The 23,496-nt window shown below is 42.2% G+C and overlaps 1 protein-coding gene across 1 annotated transcript in view; it reads right to left on the bottom strand.

Moving 5' to 3' along the window:
- The window catches only part of EXOC4 (exocyst complex component 4), a 675,497-nt gene that overhangs the window by 190,372 nt on the left and 461,629 nt on the right, over positions 1 to 23,496 (bottom strand). Inside the window, exon 11 of the mRNA XM_054564275.1 lies at positions 9,769 to 9,988. Coding sequence (XP_054420250.1) covers positions 9,769 to 9,988 — 220 coding nt within the window. The remainder of the gene's footprint in view (positions 1 to 9,768; positions 9,989 to 23,496) is intronic.

Below are 23,496 nucleotides of genomic sequence, written 5' to 3'. Positions count from 1 at the left end.
CTACTACTGGGAAAGGCTGGTAAACAAGTGTCATTAACTACTGCATTTAGCAGTAACTCCCCTATCCACGTGTGTAAAGCCTGCCATTCCAGCTTCTTTAAAAAAAAAAAATTAAGAAAGATTTAGTTTATTTTTAGAGAGAGAGGAAGGGAGGATGTAAGAAAGGGAGAGAAACATCAATCAGCTGCCTCCCACATGCATTCCTGGGGATAGAACCCTCAACCCAGGCATGTGCTCTGACCAGGAATCAAACTGGTAACCCTTTGCTTTGCAGGACAACATCCAACCAACAGAGCCACACTGGTCAGGGCCTGGCTTCTTCTTTTTAAACTGACCTCATAACCTGGATAAAATAAATGAATTCTTGAAAAGCGGCATCTAAAATCGGAATCTGTTCCAAACATCGTGAGAGATGGACGGTTAAAGAAAGCATTCAGAATTATAACTGACTTTAGAAAACACAAACTTTGACATCATTAATGGTTCTAATGCCATCTAGTATAAGGCTGGTTGCAAATGACTTTCTGCAAACAAAAGAAAAAAATTTCTTCATTTCTAGCCCCTCTGCATTTTCTCCAAAAGCAAAAGCAAAAGCCTAGCTGACTATACTACATAGAAGTTAGTGTGTACACACACACAACTGATAAATAATAATACAAGAAAAAACTTCATGTTTTGCATACTTACAACTGTAAACTGACTTTTGCCCCACCCTGTGTGTGAGTATACAACATTTTTCTCTCTCCTTGCTTTGTAGAAAGCTTCTTACAGACACTTAGTTAACCAGAAACTTCTCTCAGAAAAGTAGCCAACCAGCAAAATCCTATTCCTTTTTCATCCAGACATAAGACTATGAAGATATTTGTAAAAATTCAAGTTGATCATATTATGTGCCTATTCTGCCTGCATATAAAAATCATCTCTCTATGGCTCACTTCACAGACTTTTTCAACCAACAGTTATGAAGACAAGCTCCCTCATGTTATTACATCAATAGAGGCACTACTTATAGACTAATCACAAGCATGAGCTGGTCAAGTTCCTGTTCATGACACTGTTTAAAGGAAATGTTTGAATGGGTGCTTTTAGAAACTGAACCCTCTTTTAACAAAGCAACTACTTTCCCACTTAATCCACTTCTCTTTATGTTCAGACTTCCCAAGAAAGATATTAAAAACCTATAAGCACCACCATGGAAAGAGCTCAGGGAATTATTAGAAACTTTATCTGGGATGACTAAAGAAGAACGAAACTAATATAGCTATGCATTAATTGTAGAATCTAGATGGTAAGTGGGTGTTCATGGAACAATTTTCTTCCACCTTTTTACGCATTTAAAATATTTTCACAATAAAATGTGTAAAAGATATTGCCAAGGTCTTACACTAGTTAATCTAATCATGGTTATCTAAAAAAACTGTTGGTAAAAACTAGTGAAGCTTGGCATGTCTGTAGGTATTTTCTTAGCACCACGTCCTTTAACGCTAATAGATTCGCTGAGCGGTGTGATCACGTGGGGTGTGGACTAATTACAGCACATATAAAACAACTCAATATGTAGGGCAGTTCATAGAGCCCTGCTGAGGGTGTGACCCTCCCGTGCTTTGTGCCGCGGTCGGTGAGGTAGTGGAGCCAGCATTACGTTCATTTTATAGATAAACGAAATGAGGCTCAAGGGAGGTAAGTGGCTTGGGTTTGTCGGGGGTCACGAAGCTGATGTCGAGACCAGATCTCACCATGCCACGGCGGAACTGGCATGAGTTATTTTCCTGAATGGCTATAAGAATCACCACAGAAATTCCATCAACGTTAATGTACTGAACCAGTAATAGAATTAATTATACGAAAAAAATGACAACTTGATAAGATAATTTGAAGACAGAGATGAATGTTATAAAACCCCAACAGTCCCCATCAGTCCTGAAATATTTACTTTGCCCAGCTGTCCAGAAGTGCACAGGTGAGTGTTGAAAGCTACGGTGACAAAACAGCCAAAGACAAGGATGAGGGCATTTCCACTCCATCTTGCTTCCTGGATAAAGCCTGAAGTCGTACTAGTGGACCCTTACTTGTCATGAAGAGGCCAAGCACTATCAGTAGTGAGTAAAGTGAAATAATAGAGTAAAATTCAAAGAAAATCAAAAGTGCAAACTGTGGTAACTTAGTGTTTCTTTAGGTCTAGATAGACACTGAAAATCAAATTAGACCCCAAGGCAGCTCGACTCTAAGATGCGTTTTAGCACAGTGAGACCATTAGCACCTCCTCTCAGAGCTTATGGGGTTGGGGGGGGGGAATCAATTCATCAGCTGTTTCCAACTTAATGGTTTTCATCATGACTTCCAGCAGACCTTAAATGGGACTAATCTAGTTATGCTAATAAAAACTGAACCTATTCTGTACCGCAAAGTGGAATGGCAACAACTGGCCATGATGCAAATATCATGCAAATGTAACATTCTTCACATTAACATACTGTGGTTTGATGAAAACTATATGCTATTGCTGCTGGCCACGCTTCCTTGGGAAACCAGCAGGAGGTTACGGGCAGCACCTTAGCTTTGCTGGAGAGAGAACAGGTCCTGACATTAGTGTAATTATCACTAGCCAATCACTACACTGTAGGCAGCTGCACCTCCCAACCTTCAATAAGGCTTTGCTGCAGCTCCAGCAGCCTCTCAGCCTACCAAATGCTCATTGGGAACCTTGCTGACATCTAGGCTTTAGACCAGGGGTCCCCAACTACTCTCTTCCCCTGCCCCTGGACGCTGTTTGCATTAGAGCCTGAGCTCTGCCTCCTGCCTCCCCACCCCAACTTGGTCTGTGGAAAAACTGTCTTCCACGAAACTGGTCCCTGGTACCAAAAAGGTTGGAGACCGCTGCTTTAGGTCACCCTGGCCCTATGGCCTTAACACTCCTTCCTGCCAGAAGGGCCTCAGAGCAAATTGAATACATTGCATTCTATGTAACTGGCTTCCAATTATTAGCGGTAGTAGGGTAGACAGTGCCCTCCTCACCCTCAATAAATTTCCACAAGGATCCTCAGAATGTGACCTTACTAGGAAATAGGGTCTTTGAAGATGTAATTACAGACTGAGTGAGATAATGCTGGCTTAGGGTGGGCCCTAAATGCAATGACAATGTTCTTATTAAGAGCCAGAAAAGGACAAATGGAAACACAGAGGAGGAGACAGGTTAAGACAGGCAGAGATCAAAGTGATGCTGCCAGAAGCTAATAAACACCAGGGCCCCCAGAGGTGGGTGAGGCAGGGAAGGGTCACAGGGCTGCAGCCTGTGGGAGGTGTGGCCCCCTGGACCCCAGAACTGGGAGAGAACACAACTCCACTGTGCTAAGCCACCTAGTTGGTGGCGATTCGTTACCGCAGCCCTGGGAAATGAACACACTGGCTTTACTGGTCATAAACACTACACACGGCTTCTGCTGCGCATGAATGATCAGTGGTAAAGTCCAGAGAAAGAGAAAGGAGGTGAAACAGTATCATTTGTGGCTGCCACACTAGGGCAGTGGGTGGCAGGAGACAGCAGTTACTAGGTGGGTACTCGAGTACAAAGAACAGGAGCAGGTAGGCCAAACGCTGGAGATGGGGGGAGATGTACGCTGACCCGCGGGCGGCGATGGGGGCGGAGGGGCCTCTCAGGAGGAGTGCGAGGTCTGCAGAGGTGAGAGTTAAGGAGCAGGCGGGTAACAGGGGCCCCGGCGGTCAATGCTGGAACGACACATATGTGACGCGGGGAAGGGGGGAGATAGGTTTTACAATCATTATTCCATCTGACCACTGGAAATGATTCCTGTGCTCCTGTGACACATATTTTATTATTCTTGCTGTAGAGAGGAGGAAACAGGTGCAGAAAGGGGAGCAACTGGGTCCTGGTCACAAAGTTTTCAACTGAAATGCTGGGATTTAAATCCATCCGCATCGGCTTCCGAGACTTAGGCCCGCAGCTCGGTTCAAGGATCCGAGAGCCCACCCTCCCAAGCCAGACTGAGGAAAGAAGGCCTCAGCTGATTTCCATGTGTGTCCCCTTGGGGCGCTGACTGATTCTACGGTGTACAGAGATCCAGGTCAGCGGGGCTAAGTATGGCTGCTTGCCGGGATCACGTGACATCTTACAAGACGCTGATGCTCCGGACCCACTCCCGGTCCACAGAGCAACATCTACGGCTGGAGTGTCAGCAGCAGTGTTTGCAGAAAACTCCTGGGTGATTCTGATGGGGACTGTTGTTGAGAGCCACTGCCATTCACCCACAGGTAACAGTGGGAAGTGCCGCTGGCTAAGGACGAAAAGAGTGAGATGTCTGTGGGCTGACTCCATAACCGCTTCACTCCCGACCGACATAGGGCAGTGAGGGAAACGGAAATACGCTTTAAATGTTTTGAGAGATTGCCTCTGAGATTTACTTGCACAGCTTTTGCTCTTCCCTCCACTGGTGCGGGCATCTGCGCCCCAGCATCAGGAAGGCTGCCTGTGTGTGGTGCGCCAGGACACGTAGGCTCATCCTGTGTTTGGAAAGAACTTAGCAAAATTCAGCAATGTGCTAGACTGGGAAGCAGCTTCTGCTGCCACTGTAAATATTGTTTTTACAATTCCTGGGCCTGTAGGAAACAAAGCTGCATCGTTTAAGTGACTACTGTTCTCCACCACGTGGAGAGCCCACAGCACAACAGCCCATTTCCTAACCGCCAGCTGGGCGTGGTGGTATCGTGCAAGGCAGCTCCTACAGCTGCTGTCTCCAGCAGCATACTCTGGGGGGCTGGTTAGAGCAAAGGTTCCTGGGCGCTCGCCCAGAGCGGAGTGAGTTCCAGGAACTGCATCTCTCCCGAGCTCAGGTGCTGACGGTCCGTGGACCACAGCCTGCGCTGTGCTGGTACAAGGCAGCACACGGGTACCTTGGAGTTCCTGTGCTTGCAAACTGGCTGGCAATGCCGCACAAATGCAGATTCTGACTCAGAGGTCTGACGTTCTTGTCCACAGACCACTCTCAAAGTGGTAAGTGTAAAGCATAGTCCATAAGGGGGCAGGAAATATTTTTACTTGTACCTTTGTTCAAGTATGTAGATGCCCATTCAGAAGTTTGACAGGTCAAAGATACAAATCTTAAGCATTAGCCCTCTGCCATTTTGTTTTGGATGGAGATACTAAAAAAGGAATAAATTAAATGACACTCCCAAAATCCTGTGTCTAGGGAGTGAGAATTTGTAGGCTCCTGCAGACGTGCAAGGCACGAGAAGGTACCCACTTTGGTTGACTGTTTCTATAGCTCCACATCTGAACGCCAGAAGACCCGACTCAGGAGAAACGAGGAATTTCTCTTAGAGACTTCCTTATTTTGAACTGGAACGCTTTGCCTTGCAACATGTGGAAGTCATTTAAGAAAAAAAGTGGAATCTCAGATGGTAAGACAATGAGGTATATTCTGTCCCGCCTTCATGCTGATAGCATTAGGGCATAAGAATGGTGACATCTGAATTTAAGCATTGTCAGGAATCTTAAACCCAAGACCGTGAATCTTGTGCCCCGAGCACACACGTGTCCTTGTACTAAGGAAGCCATTCATTCATTTCCATCCACTCACCCGCTTATTTAATAGCGTGGAAATCTATATAGCACATGCTGTTCTGGGACCTGGGGATTTGGGAGAGAACCACCTGCAACAAATATCCGAACTACTCCATCTGTTGGAAATGCTTTGGGCACGGAGGCCAGAGATGGGTGGCTCTACGCTTTCACGTCTCTGTGAGACAATAAAGGAAATCAGGGACACAGTTGTCCCTAACTATGGCGAGCGCTCAGATTCCCCGCCTCCAAGCTGCTGTAGATTGATACTTTTATAAAATACCACAGAAATGACTTACTAGACAAAAACATTTGAAACCACAAAGATATACAAAATACAAATCCCAATTTTTTATTCTTAAGTTCAGCAGATAATGTCCAATTGCTTTAAAAGGTGGGGGGCTCAATGCTTCCTTCCAAATTCTGCGCATCTCCTTACAGAATGGGAACAAAGAGCTTGCAGACAAGCTTACTGCTCAGGTAAGGCTTTGAGAAGAGCCGGACCCCGGGCCCAGGTGCCTGGGTTTGTGTTACTGCGCTGGTACCTGCGAGCTCTGTGACCCAGGGCAGGTTATTTAATTTCAGTTTCCACCCCCACAAAGCTGTTGCCAATATGTAAAACAAAAGTCAAAACATATAAAGCATTCAGAACAGTGCCTGGCTCCTTGTAAATGCTATTAAAGTGTTAGCTGCAATCAATGCTACTACCTACCACTATGAATGCTATTATGACTATTATTACTACTTCTATTACTACAAGTACTATGCTGCTGTGTCATTTGGGGCCAGCACTTGAACAGCGGTTTCACCTATGAAATGGTGCTTGTCATTTCTTCCCTTCTGTTGACTTCCTTCCCTTCTATGAAGTCTGTGCCGAGGAAGTGACATTACCGATGCAAAAGTACAGTACCACCCATGGAAACTGCCCCTCATCACCGACTCTCCGTACTGCGCAGATGCCATTTCAGAGAGAGCAGGACAAAGCATCCTGGGGTTTTCTGCACATGTGCACCTTCCCACGAATGACAGCAGCAGCGAGACAGCTGTCCTTCCACTTCCCTGGAGGATCCAGTTGGGCTGATGCTACGTGACACCCAGTGCCACCTCAGGGGAGGGCGCCACCCTCTTCCACTCTGCAGCCCAGCAGCGGTTTAGCAGAGGAAATGGCTTTAAAGGCCGTTTTAATACTTCATGTAATTGAGTACTGCATCTTTCATGCACACATGTATTTCTCCAAGCTCCCTTCTTAACAGTTCTTTGGGAAACTGAGCTTAAATTTTTCAGAATTGTTTCTTTTTCTTCAGATTAGTCACATACAATTAGCTGGGGATAACAATATCAAGGTAACAGAGAAATACATGCGAAACATTGAAACTTGAGCATGGGAAATTATGTTAGAAAACAATTCACGGTCATTAGAAAGCAAGGGAAATGCTCAAGACTGGAAAGGAAAATAGCCTTCACTTTAGTTTTAAATCTCATAAATCTGTGAATATTTAACAAATGTATTGATATGGTCTAACTATTTTGAATTCTCATAAAATAAAAATTTTATGAAGAAAGAGAGGGCAACAAAATAACGAAATAAGAAAGTAGGTGTTTTGGCTCTGAAAACAAATTTGGAAATCAATAACTTGAATGGCCTTAGTTGCAAGAGTCATTCACTTATATGGAATTATCGTAACTTGACAAGGTCAAAGAGAGAACAGGTCAAGTTGGGATTCTTCTCTAGTCTCAACACGGAGTAACTGATTTAAAAAACAAGAGGGAAAAACAAAAACAAAAACAAAAAAAGGTACAAATGACAGGAACAAATGGCTGGTGACGAGGTTGGGAGTGACAAACACATGGGCAGACTGCCTAGAGATGTACAATAATTTAGAGTGTGTCCCCGACGTGGCCCAGATTGTAGTCAATTAGTTATACATTTTAATGTGTCTTTGCTACTCGAGCTGAAAATTACCACATTTAATAAGCCAGCATCTTTAGCTCACAGATTCACTTGTCGTACATTGCTGTCTTTTAAATTCAGTGCACCAAGTACATTCGAGTTGCTCTGTACAACACTATATAGCACGACACTTCAAGGACATAAATGCTGGAAAGTTTTCTGATAGAGAGTAAGTTAATGATATGGTCACACAATGCCAAATGTAAACAAACTGGTGTCAAAGACCATTCCTTATCTCCCCCCCGACTCTGCAGTTATTTGTGACTCTCAAAGCTCATTTGCTGTGTCTATCCACGCCTCCTACAACTATCCATGCTTCTGTGTGTTCATTCCAAAAATTTCTTATTGAGTACTTTCCTGCTGCCTGGTGCTGTATGATGCTTTCGGAACTTACATTCCAGTGAGAAGAGACCAATAAATAAATAAATAAATAAAATAAACAAGTTAGAAAATAAATTAACTAATAATTACTATTGTGTTAAGAAAGGAAAAAAAAAAATCAAAATGTTAAAACAGTGACTCACTGGGAAGCTGTATTTGGGATCCTGACAAAAAAGAGAATTTCAGGCAGATGATTCCAATGAAGAAACCTTACAGAGGAGATACTTACAGATACACCAGCAGCACTGAAAGAAGCAACAAGAGGCAAGGGGGCTCCAGTAACTAGTAATAGCAGAAAGTTGTAATCAAGGGGCAAGGAGAAGAAACGAGGTGGCCAGGGCTATAGAGCAACGTCCCCAGGCAGGGCTGTTTGGGGGTGGGGTGCGCCCCCGGCCAGTACCATGATCCAAAGCGAGGAGGAAGGAGATAAGAATGAACCCAACCTTTTCTCCTCTCAACCCCCTTCCCCCTCCCATCTGCTCATAGTGCTTCCTATTGGGAGGACCTGGTCATCAGTCACCCAGCAAAGGAGCTTTGGCGACATTGTCCACAGGGTTCGACTTTGGTGTTGAGAACAGGTTGGGGAGACAAGTGGGGGAGGGGAGAATGGAGAATAGTCAGGGAAGGGGACCTACTTTGGGAGGAGAGTCAGGAAAAGCTTCTCTGTGCAGGTCACATTTGAACCGAGACTCAAGAGGAGAAGGTCCCGGCCACACAAAGAGCCTGCGGCAGAGCGATCAGCCGAGAACCCAGCGGGCGCACGCCTTTGCCACTCTCCCTCCTCTACGCCCCACACTCAGCAAAGACCCCTCGCTGGGCACAGAAGCAGCCCAAATGAACCTGTTCTTTGGGCGTGATGCTCTAATTCAAGGTCTGGGAGAAGCAAGTGTCTCTAGTCCCAGAATTTCTCGAAACCATAGGAGAGTTTGCTCATAAAAGAAGAATGCTTGTATCTAGGGCACTTCTCTATGAAAAATTCGGCATTGCCATTCATTCTAATGTACACAGAAGGAAAATCAAGACATACATAAAGGCAGGTAAGGGCAGGCAACTGAAGCAGCTATAACTGCCTTCCATTGATACAACTTTCCTCTGAAGAGCTCAAGCTTTCCATATTTTGAGATATCCTCGTATCATGCAACTTATGTAAAAAAAAAAAGAAACATTTTTCTCCTAAATGAAGAAACACCATAAAGATTCAATTACAGGGTAATAGTAGTTAATGTACACCCATAATTTAAACTCCTACTATTTTCTTCTAGTTTTATATTTGCCTTCAAGTCGCTGGATAAAATGGATGTAAAATAAATATCTCAAGTCTATTACTCCGCATGTCTACTGAGAAATTATTTCATTTCTGTTGCTCAGAAACCATTTCTTTATATAGTTAAAGTAAAATTTTCAGTATTAACAAGATCATCCCTTGAATTAAATGATCTGACTTTGAAAAGCCAGTGTGCTGGTAGGCTCCAGCCCACCGGGAGCTAGCCAGGTTCTTCACTTACTGTATGCTGCCCTGGGTGGGGACAGAGGGTCCTGCTGGTGGCTGAGGTGAGGCAGGGAGAGACTTCCCGTAAGTAAGTCTTTTCAAGGGCAAATTCCAGGAAAAGAATGAGAGTCACCTGCATGTTAATGAGACCACTGTCTACTGTGTTCAAAGGTAGCCACTTTTTCCCTTAAATATCCTAAGGAATTTTCATGATTTCTACATTAGTCCTAAATGTCTCTAATGCCTACGAATCTTGTTTTTGTCCCTGATGAATATACAAATAGATGGTAGCTCTTCTTCTTTTGTAATTTGTGACTCTTGCCAAGGCCATAAAAACTGTTGACAGAGAGTAAGCTCAAAGCCTGTCATTACCTGGAGGAGAGGGCGCTGCACCCCCAGCACCTTCATGGTGTCAGCATTAGCGAGGATCTTCAAGGGGTCGGATGTCTTCGTGACTCCTTCGATCTCCTTGTTGATCTCGGCCAGAACTTGATTGAGAAAGATGTTTTTGATGTACACAGTGAGGAACTCTCGAAGAGGACACTGTTTTGCTGGGCCAAGTCCCAAGGCATGCTCGATTTCCTGAATAAACCTGGAAGACAAACAGGGACATGGCTGTTCAATGTATCAGGAAAATAGTTCTACTAATATGACAAAACCCACATGGGTGTCTAGACATTGGCTATATCTGTGGAGAGATAGAGGGAAATTCCCAGAATTCTTAATGACAGTAGATCATTACTCTATAATATTCATCTACTAACATATCTGTCTATAACAGTCATCTCTCTCTCTATAAATACCTATCTTTTGAAGTAATTGAGTAGAAATAGGATGAAATAGAAAACAACTTCTAAACTAGGGTTACAAAAGGAGATGCACAAGATATTTTTATTAATTCAAGAAGAATATAAGAAGCAAAGGAAAGCATGATAAAAATAAAACAATTCTAATGCAACTGGAAGCACACCCCCAGATACTACATATTTCTCATTGAGATCTTTGTATGCATCCATAGAAATGTTGAGAGAGAGAGAGTATAAAGGATATGCTTTTAATCTGTGATGATTTGTGAGCTGGGAGGTTATCAAAGAGAACAGAATAGGAGGTGGGGGCAAAGAAGAACTTCGGCTTATTTGTAATGACTTACTTCCTTTATTAATAACACTTAAAAGCATATATAGAGGAATGTTCATGACTGTCAAAGCTCGGAGGGGAGTGGGCAGTCAGTGCTTGTCATCTTATTATTTGTACTTTTCTATACTGCCAGGTCCTGCTTTGCATGTTTCTGATATATATGAATTCAAGTTACTACAGTTTAGCTAATAACACCTGCCCTTCGAAACAAACATTCAAATTCCAGTTACCAGAGTATGTTAAAGGTGAGTAATGGCATAAGGTATAAACTTTTAAGCTAGCTCTTCAGTTCAGAAATCTCTACGTGAATAATTGATATGCATCATGATCAATGACCAATCATGTCACTGCTCTCCAAGTGTACAGGTGACTGATCACTGCACATCTGTTATTCAGTTCATGTACAGACAGCAAAGCGTGTAGTGTATTCCCTGCCTCCCAGTGATAAGCTTGTGTGATATTTTACAAAGGATAATTAAAAGAGGGAATTGGCCAAAAAAAAAAAAAAATACAGAAAAATACAGAAACAAATAAGAGTGGTAACAGTGGGAGTGAAATTTGAGTGAAATCAATGTTAATGGATTTATGGAAGAAATAGATGACCATGGGAATGTTGACACACACCCGTTTGAGAGGCAAATGCAGCCAGAGTCAAGGTGAACTTGACCTAAATAAAGAGGAAAGTATTACAACAAAAAGGATGAAGATGGCCCAGAGAAAAGATGCCAGTGAAAAATTTCATATTATAAGAACTCTTTAAGGTATTCCATGACATTGAAAATCAAAGAATAAAATACTGGCAGTTGATTCAAACCTTGAAGGAGGTATGACCTTTCACCAAAGGCACAGAAAAGATGCTCACAGTGTATCGTAAAGTATACAACATAAAGAAGGGGCAAGCATTGCTCAAACTGCTCTTAATAAGATATTAACAAAGGAATAAAGCATTTTAGTTCTCAATGTTTCTAATGCCACAGTGGACTAGGTAATATTATTAGTTTTCTTATTTTTCATATCTGTATATATTTATAACAATAAGAGAGTTTTCAATGTGTTGACAAAATTTTTGAAGTCATGAAACAATTGTGATTTCCCCACTGATTAATATTGCTTTGTGTGGTAATTTTTTACAGTTCCCCAATGCTATGCAAAGCAAGGTCTACCTTGTACTTTAAAATCTTCTCAAAAACAGTACGAGGAAAATGAAATAAAATCAAATGAAATAAAGAAAACAAAATGAATGACTATCTGGGAAGATTTATTTGCAACTTATATCACAGATGACAGCTAGGAAAAAAGCAAACAAATTTGTAGAAAAATGACCAAAGGACACAAAAAGACAGTTTACAGTAAAGAAATACAATGCTTGCTGTTCAACATAAGAAAATATTCTGAACTTCATTCATGAAGGAAATAGAAAGTTAACTATACTGAGATGCCATTTTTTACATCCATGCGTTGTCCAAATTCCAAAAGTGTGAAAACACGCTTTGTAGGCCTAAGTGTGGGCAGGCGAAGAGACATTCCCCTATGCTGTTGCTGGGAATGGAAAGAAGTACAACTCTTATAAATGACAAAGTGGCACTACCATTCACAATTGCGAATGCATTTCTCTCTGACCCAGAAATCCTACTTCTGGGAAATTTTTCTGGCAGCCATATCTGGACATGATTACAAAGGTCAGCACAGCATTATTTTAATGGCAAAGGACTGGAAACATCTCAAAAAAAAAAAAAAAATCCATCCATTAGGGATTTGTCAAATAAGCTGTGGTGCACCCACGCACTGGAACAGCATGGAGCAACCTCGACCTGCCAAACAGAGACGCTTTCGGGGCACTAATATGAAAAGACCTCCAGGACATATTGTTAAGTGAGGCGGCGGCGGGGGGTAGAGGGGAGCGGGGCGGGGGCGGAGTAAGTGTAACTCAAGTTGTATTTAGTAGTATTTACTACACTGAAGTTTGTGTAAGAACTGTGTATCTTCATTTGTTTATTTTATTATATAGACACCCAGGGAAGACTCATAAGAAACAAAAACTGAGTACCTGTAGGAAGCAAGGATTAGGATGGGGTCTGAAAGAGGAGTGGGAAGAAGACTTTTAAGCTTTTCATTCTTTTTCAATCATTTGATTTAAAAAATCCACGAACATGTTGGCTACTCAAATAAAATTAAACTAGAAAATATAAAAATCACCTATATATATCAGAGACCATTATTTTACACATTGCTTTCTTATTAGGTTGTATTTAAAGTTTGGTGTGCAAATGCTCCTTAAGTTCTGCTGTTTAGCCTCATAAAACGTTTCCTTCACCTAATAAATGAATTAATCATGGTTCATCTTGTATGTCACCAGTTAAACACTCCATTAACCTCTGGGGTGTGCATGTGCGGTGATGGGTGGGAAGGAGCCAGCGCATATAGGATTATCATAATGGAAAAGTAACCCAAAGGATGCAGGAAAAAAAGTAGAAATTCGTAAATGATGAGAAACACAATGAGGCTTCTTAATTGATCTTATCAACATAGAGAGAGAAATGAAAGCTTGACCCCAAAACAAAGTATAATGAATCTTTAAGAAGACAGTGAGTGGGAGAAGGTATAGCGGAAATGACGAAGTAAAAGCAGACAGTTACTCTTGGCCATAACTTTAAGATCTCCAATTCTACACCCTGCTATGTTGACCCTTCTTCATCTCACCAAATACTCTAGAGAAATCACCCACCCAGGTGCATCCTGGGCTCCCTGGCTGGCCTTTGAAAGAAAATCAGTTAACAATTCGCTAATGAGTAAATACATTTTATTATTTTTTTTAATAACATGGGAATCAACCATCAGATTTTCTCTATTATTTTCAGAGGGACTTTGGGATTCTGAGAAGCCCTTCTTACATTTTCAAAATCTTTAACATTTATTAGAACAAAATTGTAGTAGTTAACCTGCTCCTAAACAGTGACAGAGGCTCTAAATTATCCCCGTTTTCTTTCTTTCTTTTTTTTCCTAGTCCCTTATCTGCCCCTGAAAAGTGATGCTGCTGGGAGCCGCACTGACGGAGGAGCTCCCGCCGCCTGCAGCTGAGGATTTCTTTCAAACACAGGCCATTTATTCCCTAAAGCACACACATCAGTCTCAAACGACGCGTCCAGGTTGATGCCGTCTTCTCTGACTCGAGGGGACCCATTCAACATGTTTCCAAATCTGCTTTCGGAGCCGAGAGGGCCCTCACTGTGCAGAAGGCGCCAAACATTGGAGAGAGAATGAAAGAGGAAAATTAGAGCTGTCTTATCAGCCCTGCTTTTTGATTCTAGTCAAAAATGGGCAGCAATTACATTAAAGAGACAAACTGTTCTTTCTAGGGCAGGAAGGACACAGAATAAGTCCTTTCCTCTGCACCCAGGAGGTAGACCAGATGCCTGGTCGCTGTGAGGACGAACAGTTTAGGGAGGCTGAGTGCACAGGAGCAGAACTGAGAGTAGACATTTCTGAGCCTGAATCTTGAATGTATGGTCTAGGGCAGGTTATTCGGCCTCTCTTAATCTTACTTTTGTATTCTGTGAAATGGATATGAGAACACACAGGACTGCTGTGATGACTGAATGAAGAAATAACAGTTAAGCACTCGGCATAGCGGTTGACACACAGTAACTGCTAAGAAAATGGCAGCTAGTGCTATTTGCGTAACTGACCAAAGCCCCACGTGGCCAGGGGTCAAGAATAAATTGCTCAGGCTGTATTCTCAGTGCATGGCACTGGCTAGCACATAGTAGGCTCTCAGGAAGTAGATGGTGAAGAAAGTGTTAAATAAAATAGTTAACAGATCCTTTAACTTCAATACATAGTTCCTAAAACTAGGGCATGTCCTTGCTGACAGATAATGTCCTTTTCCCAAGAATTTGGACTAGAAGTTCAAATAAAAAAAATTTTTTTAAAGGAATGAAAGAAAAATTATCCTACACCTGCACCAGCCCAACATTAACAGTTGCCTCTCACTGCAAGAGCGCGCTCCAGGCCCTGCGAACGGGCCGCGTTGTCCTTCACTTCGCACATTTTAGTTGTTTCACACTACTTTATATTCTGCTCTTTCGCAGAGTGTTAGTCATTCATTCCCTCATGCTGATGAACAGAACATTATTAAAACAAACATTAACTTGGAAACATTGATGGTGCCTCCTGGTTTCACTATAGATAGTCCTACAGTGAACATCCTCATTTTGTTTCTGCTGAATTATTTCCCCAAGTTCCCGGGAGTAGTTCCTCATCGTTTTTCACGGGTAAGTCTGTATTTTATTCCCCCGATTCTCACAGTCCACGTGGCTCCTTTCGCCTATCAAGGACGCCAAATGTGGCCTGTTGAATGGGAGGCCGGAGAGAGTTAGGGTGGAGGGGAGACTCATCAAAAAGCCCAGCTTTTCCACCAGGGCTCCCAACCCGCTCTGGAGAAGTAAGCAAGCATTGCATTTTTAACAGTGAAAAGAATCTCATTAGGAAAGAAAATGCTTCACTTCAAAGGGAAGATGAGCACAGATGGAACCCTGTCAAAAGGGTATTATCTCATCTCCTGAAGGGCTCTCACATGAGGGGCGTCCTCTCTTTGTAAGTGGTGAGAAGGCAAACACAGAGCCCAGGTATGTATGTGTGCAGAAAGGGAGTGAGGCTTGGAGGAAAGGACCTACATAATGCTATACGCACAGCAGCCAATTACAGGGTTTCTGGGAATCTTATTCAGGTCAGCCTCCTAACCCTAAGGTGGTAAAGTAGGATAATCCAAAACAGCAAACGAGAGCAGGCCACAGATTCTCACTGTGTCTGGACGTCTAAAGCATGGATCTTGTTTCCGACCTTCTAGTATTGCTATTTGTAAATATTTAACCAAAGGTTTGTTTTCAGAGTATCATCAACTAGGGGGCCTCCTAAAATACATACATAGGGAGTGCCAACATTTTAAATGTACTCTTTTTTTAAATACTCACTTGAGGATATGTTTATTGATTTTAGAAAGGGGAGGAAGAGAGAGAGAGGGAAAGGGAAGGGAAGGGGGAAAAGAAGAGAGAGAAACATCAATTGGTTACCTCCTGTGCACAGTCCAATTGGGGATTGAACCTGCAACCTGGGTATGTGCCCTGACCGGATGGCACCTGAAACCTTTTGGTGCATGGAATGACGCTCCAACACACAGAGCCACCCCCTGCAGCTGAAGGATTTCTTTCAAACACAGACCATTTATTCCCTAAAGCACACACATCAGTCTCAGATGATGCGTCCAGCTGCTGGGGCCACTCTTATACAAGTACGTGTCCTTTGGAATGCAGACATGAGCACACACGATCTATATTTACCCAGGATTCTCAGCTTTTTATCTTGATTTGATTTCTATCCAGAGAAATTACAAACTAATTAAAATTTCACATAAGCTTCCCAAGCCCTTGCTTAACCCAGCTTCTTCATCGCAAATTCTATTTCATTGTAAAGCTCCATTTTTCTCTTTCAGCCCAGCCAAGAATTATAGCTGCTACCAGCTGGAAACAGCCCTGAACACAACAGGGCCTTTACTGCATTTTAGAAGTTGCGATGATATTTACTCATTTGAATAAAAATAGTTGCTCATGGTAAACATGTATTCCTTATAGTCATACCCTAGTGAATTTTTTTAATTCTATGGCCAATATTATTAGTAATGGGACAAACTGATATCATGCGCCTTCCTAATACCATGAAGAAGAACACAGCATCACTTCTCTGATATTCTTGCCCAAAACACATAATTTGAATACAATCATGGGGATACATCATTTTTCCATAAAATCTAAATACAAAAATAATTGCGCAAATTTTAGGAAAATCAAATTCACAATTCTGGCTTTTGGAGAGCAAAGAATTCGTTCATGTCTCTCCCATGAACAGTGGGTCAGTGTTTACTGCTAACTATGTTTTTAATGTATACATTTGTATATAATCTATACTGGATAACATACAATATTTTAATTCCTCTCACTTTGATATTTCCTGAATGTGTTGTATATTATCATACATGCTTTGGTAATGTGGGCTGAATAATGTACACAAAATATTTATCTGAAAGGCTTGGGGATTTTTCTCCTGATCACATGAATTACAACCAGTAGGAATGTGTGACTTAGTCCCCTGACCTCCTAGATTCTGTGGGATCTTCCAGCACAACATTTCCACTAATCGCTAACCTGGGCTTGGTCTGCAGCGATGCACCAGGCTGACTGCCCCTGAGAAGCTCTGAATCTCTTCTGCTGTGTAATAACTGTAAGATCATTGTTAGAAAATCTGAATCGTCTTCGTCCCTTCATTTTGGCCCTGGGTTTCCATGTGAAAAGTTGCACGACACTTCTGGGTCTGCAGAAGCTCCCCTTAACGAGTCAAGTGCATCCCAAGCCCGGGCCCCCAGGCCCATCCACCCTGTGCAGGACTCTACTGCCACATTTAGTACATGCGTATTTACTAATGTTGTGTGACACAGATATGCATAAATGTATACATTAAAAACTTAACTAGCAATAAACACTGATGCACTGTTCATGAGGGAGACATGCATGAATTCTTGGGCTACACAAGGCAGAATTCAAAATAGGAATTTTCTGAAATTTGCACCTTGGATTTTGTGTTTTTGTTTTATGGGAACAATGCAAATATCAGCACTAACCACAACCCCATAGCATGAATGACACGTGAATTACAAAGAGAAAATAAAATTCCATTTCCCCTCATACCCAGTAAATATAAATAATCTTTGGACACAGAAAGAGAAAGAACACTGAGTTCCAAATGTAGAGCTTTCCTGGGATCTATGGGCCCATGTAAAAAGACCCCAGGCAGTGCTAATAAGAATACAGCAGCTGATGACACTTTTCCGCATCTTGCTCTGAGAGTAATAGCAGACTTTCATGAGTGTACTCAAAATCCCCGCCACGCTTGCCTTAGATGGGGAAAAAAAACCAAAACATCAATCTATAACGCATAATAAAAGTCACTGCCAGCTATGAACCCATCTTTGTACAAAGAATTGTTAGCTGGGCTCAGGGAAATGGGTCTTTGGGACCAAGCCCCAGTGACGTCACATCAAAGGCCGGAAACAACGCAAGGCGCAGAAAGCAGCCACTCAGCAAGCATGGCTCCCTTAGGGCATATGTCTTGCTCAAGCACTCGCAGATACGACACTGAAGGCGCAGAGCAAACTGAAAGGAACTTGGGCAAAGGAGGAACAAAGCATCAGAGGAACTGACTGGAGAGATAGTCAGCTTGCTTGGACTATCTGACTTGAAAAAGGTCATTTAGAAATGATTTACAAGGGATTCATTCAGAAACAGCAGCAACAGGCATATTTAGGTCCATTAATCAGTGAAACATGAAAACCGAAGAAAAATCCATAAAGGTTAATGCACATTTGAAGCGCATTTGCCTCTTAATGCCTGGGAGTAAGTCATCGGCACATCCGGAAGAGGCTCCCCCAGCAGTCTGTAATTGTTTGTGCTGCAGGTTAGCAGCTATCTGTGCTTTTTGTACATAAAGATTTTCTGGGTAAAAGTGCAAAATAAGCTCATCAGGGCAGAGCCCAATTATGTCCTCAACCCATAACCCCAGGAGACAATTTACTGAACTAATGAAGTAAAAAAAGATTTGGGTGCTTCTGTTTGTAATGGGTGAAACTCATGCCTAGGGCTAGAGGAGAAAAGAGGTAACAGCCGTAAGTAAAGGGAGTAAAGACTATAACCTACAAAATTTGAACTCTGCCGGCTTGCAAACAAATTTAACTAGAAAAAAAATCTTACGATGAGTATATTGCAAGTGATTTTGACTGCATTTAAGTGTTCTCTCCAGACTGAAAAGCACTTTAGGTAAAATAAACTAAGCCTCTTGATAATGGCAGCTGTTTAATTTTTTTTTTAATCACATAATTTGGAAATTGATGTATTTCAAGATCTAATCCTTAATACCAAGCAATCTTTTTGAACCAAAAATGCATATAATAAATAAGGATTATGGTTATGAAACTCAAAGACAAAATGATAACCCTGCTTTTCTGACAGGGCTGGGATTCTGTTTTCATTCTTTACATTGATCTTATTTAAAGTAAAATAACCTCTCCTCTCTATTTTTGTTCTAAAAGATAAGGCTGTCAGAAAAACTTTCAAGAAAAATTGCAACTTACAAAATGTTTATCATATTACCTGAAACTTATATGTAATGCATTAAATATACTTTATTTTAGGTGTTCCACATTTGTCTTTAGATATTCTAATGTAAGACACAGGGCAACCTGGCAAATCTCTTACCTGTTACTATGTCAGTAGGAGCTGTACTAATAATTGCTTACATTTATTGAGCTCTTACCATGTCCTGATTGAGGATCTTTATACAGATTATTTTATGCAATTTTCACAATAACTCTATGAGGTCTGTGCAATTACTGCCTGCATTTTACGTATCCTGAACTGAGTGAAAAACTAACAGTACTTTAATAGCTGACAATTACAATGTATTTACAATACGCCAGCACTATTTTAAGTAATCACCGTGCTTTGCTTCACTTATTCCTCACAACACTATGAAGTAAAGGACTTTTTTCCTCCCTTTTTGCTAATTTATTTGGGTGACTCTGGTTCACAAAATTATACAGGTTTCAGGTGCACAATTCCACGACACATCATCTGTGCACTGTATTGTGTGTTCACCACCCCAGGTCGAGTCTCCTTCCATCACCATTTATCCCCCTTTAACACTCCTCCACACACCCGCTCAGCAAGCACCACACTGCTGTCTGTGTTCATGAGTGTTCTTTTTTATTCCCCCTCATTTTTGCTCAATCCCTTCACCCCCCAGCCCCTCCCCCTGTCCCTCACTCACAGCTGTCAGCCTGCTCTCTTGTCTATGAGATTGGCTCTATTTTGCTTGTGAGTTCATTTTGTCCATTAGATTCCACATATGTATGAAATCCTGTGGCATGTGTCTTTCTCTGACTGGCTTTCTTCACTCAGCATGATGCTCTCCAGGTCCATCCATGCTGTCACAAAGGGTGAGTTTTCCTTCTTCACAGCTGAGCAGTATTCCATTGTGTAAATGCACCATAGTTGTTTTTTTTTAATCCACTCATCTACTGATGCACACTTGGGCTGTTTCCACAGAAGAATCCAACAAGAGGGTATAACCCTTATAAACATTTGTGCACCCAACATAGGGACACCTAAGTATGTACAGCAAATCTTGACGGATATAAAGGGAGAGATTGACAGAAATACAGTCATAGTAGGGGGCTTTGAAACCTCCTTGACATGGACCTTCCCAACAGAAAATCCACAAGAAACAGTGGCCTTATATGACGCACTAGATCAGATGGATATAATTGATATCTTCAGAATATTTTATCCCAAAGTAACAGGATACACATCCTTTCCAAGTTCACAGGAAACGTTTTTTAGGACAGACTACATGCTAGGACACAAAACAAGTCTCAATAAATTTAAGACTGAAATTATATCAAGCATCTTCTCTGACCATAATGGTATGAAACTAGAAGTTAATCACAAGAAAAAAAAATGAAAAACACACAAAAGCATGGAGGCTAAATAACATGCTACTAAACAATGAACGGGTTAACAATGAGATCAAGAAGAAATCAAAAGATACCATGAAACAAATGAAAATGTGAACACAGGAACCCAAAATCTATGGGACACAGTGAAAGCAGCCCTAAGGGGGAAATGTAGAGCATTACAGGCCTGTCTCAAGAAACAAGAAAAATCTTAAATAAACAATCCAACTTTACCCTTAAAGGAACCTGATAGAGAACAACAAAGCCCAAAGTGAGTAGAAGGACTTTTCCAACGGTCATTTGGAAGAAGGCAGGAGGGCATACAAAGGTTAGGTACTTTCGCAAGGTCATACAGCTACTAATGATGGGGCCGAAATTTCAACTTGGGCAGTTTTGTTCCAGAGGCCCTGCTACAACCTATCCTTCTAAGATAAGACTGCCGCCGGCCAGATGTTTGCTCTTTGGGTTACGATTCTTGAAGGGGACTGGTAAGGGGCAGAAAGTCAACAGCAGTCCATGCGGCAAGTCCTAGCGTGGGCTGATGTAGTAGAACCTTCCATGGATTAAGAGGCCCGGGATATTGATAAATACTAGATATCTGGATGTACAAGAGACTGAATTATTCCTCTTGAAATACAATAAATCTTATCCCATGCCCTGACTTCTCTCCCCAAGCTCCTGGGCTGCATTTTTAATCACTGGAAAGTATCTACCTCTTGATGATTCAAACTGCGTCTAAAACTCTGTCTCTTCACAGCCGCCCTCCCATGACCACTTCAGTGCTCTCCAGTGATGCCTATTTTTGTACCATCCTCATTTCACTTTCCCAGGTGTAAAACTGAAAATCTTTCATTTCTTCTTCTCACATTCAGCCCTGCTATTCACGTAAGAAGCTAGAGACATTCTCATTGTATTTTTTATGTACGTGCACTTACTCACTGTTCATTCCTTCGTTTACGTAAGCAGTATTTATGGAGCGTCTACCTTACGCCAAGCGCTGTTTTGGTGCTACAGCACCCACAGGGAAGGGCTCACGCCCCAGGGACCGTCGCTCACACGGCACAGGACATGAGGTGCTACCTCCATCAGCTCATGCTGGAGCCCGGGCAGCAGACGTGACTGCGGCTCCACTGGGAACATCCAGCACCACAACCCAGGCTCGTACTAAATGAGATGATGTAGATGAATGGACAGAATTTAAGATTATTTTAATTTCTCTCCCAGGTCTCCCTGAAATAATCTAACTGTTTTTTCCACCTTGAACTACTTCTTCCTTCCATTTATCTAATATACAGCTATTACTGAATATATTAAGCCCACTAAGGCATAGACTATGGAACTGCTTGCCCTGTTCTCGTCTCGGGGTCTTTGCACGTGCCGCTTTGTTTTCCTGGGGCGTTCTCCCCATACTGTTTCCCCACAGTCACTTTCTCCAGGGGTCTTCTCCCCAGTCCCGGTGGAACGCCCTTTCACTCTGCCCCCACCGCACCCCAGGTCCGCGGAAGATTCCTGACCAGGGGCATTTCCCGCTAGTCTGTAAACATTTTGAGGAGAGAGAATGTGTCTTGTGCCTTGTACACAGTGTGTGGTACCTAGGAGGTATCAAGAAGTAAGTCCAGCAGCATATTTTCACTTCTGCCCGTCAGCGAACTTTGCTTTCTGGGTACTCCCTACATTAAAATGAAAAATCCCATGGGTTTTCTCATGATAGCTCTGTGGTCTCCTTCTAATCCAGGCATTTCCTAAATTGTGGTAATAAGCTAGAGCAGAGTCTTGAAAACTGTCATTTTCACTATAACCTTCCTTCAAGGACCAATTCAAAGCTCACTCCCTCATCAAGTTCTCCCTGATCTCTTTAAACTCCTTTATTAATTTGAGCCGCTCTACTTCATTTCACGGCATTAGCCACCTCTCCGCTCCGTGTTTTCACTGTCCCGTTGGAAGGCGGCTCCGCCGGGCCCTGCTGTGCCCGGCACGTCTGTGCCTCACACTGGACGCACTTAGCACTGTGTCCAGTACTGCGGACACAGCTAATGTATGTTTTAATAAATGAAAACTTTATGTTTCTATCATAAATTATTCAGGTTTGTCTTAAAGGGCTGGTGCTTTTTAAAAGGGTTACAATGCATGATTATTTTAAGGCTGTGTTTTAGAGAATAAACAGGGCTGCCTAAGCAGAGTGAAAAATGAAGGGAGGGAGAGAGAACGAAGAGAAGGTTGAGAAGGGAAATTATGCAAGTACCATGTTAAGTGTATCAACAAGGCACTTTGAGGCAACCTATTAGCAAATCAAACCCTGGGCACACCGCTGGTAGTGTGAAATTCACCAACAGTGGCCTACGCTGAATGTTCCTTGGGCATCGATGACAGAAGTCGCAGGCTGGGGGTATTTCGTATGTCAAAAACAAGAATTGTGAGCCTGCTGGGAACAAATTACAGTATTTTTGCTGGAGGAGACAGGCTGGCCAGTTGGTTCTCTCCTTCACTGTTCCTTAACAGTATAGCTTTCATTATACTTAATAAACGAATGCTTTGGAAAACAGTTTGAATTGTCTCTAATGAGCCTATTTGGCCGCTAACCTTGTTTCTGAACTTAGCTTGTCCCAGGCTTATGCTGATTGTCACTTGGTTAACTACCAGGCTGAGTGCACAGCGCTCTAAGGAAATGTACCTGGGAAACAGCCAGAGCCCTCCTCGTCTACAATTAGGATACATGTGAGGCACAGCCATTTCTTGTGCCCTGAACTTTTCCTCGATCTCCTTTATTCACATACTTGATTATTTCAATTAAGCCATGATAATCTTCTCATATCACAGTTGGTCCCTTTCTCTGCTCCCACATCCATACTTTCCCAGGCCAATATCTATAATTATTTTGCAACAATATTCACAAAGTTATTTCCATAATGGCTCAAAGTTCTCCTCAAATTTACCTCCTGCAGAGTTCTTTCCTATTGGAAAGAGATTATGGGTCTTCTAGAGTCTCACGCACGGCCATCTATTGTCACATTACCCTCTCAGGGCCTCCGCGGGCCCCAGCAGGCTGCAGTAACATCAGCTTCATACGGAAAGTGAACAAAGTTAAACAGTTTTAAGCCATCTCAGCTGGACTCAACTATTATCGTCCTACTTTCCTTCCAGAGGCCTCACGGTCATTTCCTTTGTTAGTTTCATAAATAGGTCTACTTACTACATAGGAATTAAAGACTTTATAATTCTTACCATTCTATGCTGTTTAAGTGTTCATATCCTCTGTGAGGCTCAATAAATGTTGAAAGTCCTCACAGGCTCACAGACATAGTGAACAAAGTGATGGCTGCCGAGGGGAAGACAGCAGAAAGGGTAAAACATGGGGCTGAGAAACAGGTACACATTGCCAGTGGTAAACTATATGGTGATGGAAGGAG

Source organism: Pteronotus mesoamericanus, unplaced genomic scaffold (genome assembly GCF_021234165.1).
Source record: "Pteronotus mesoamericanus isolate MK-2021 breed Mesoamerican mustached bat unplaced genomic scaffold, CSHL_Meso_final scaffold_85, whole genome shotgun sequence".
NCBI classification, from domain to species: domain Eukaryota; kingdom Metazoa; phylum Chordata; class Mammalia; order Chiroptera; family Mormoopidae; genus Pteronotus; species Pteronotus mesoamericanus.
Note: the sequence above shows the minus strand (reverse complement) of the source record. Positions and strands in the feature narration are given on the sequence as shown.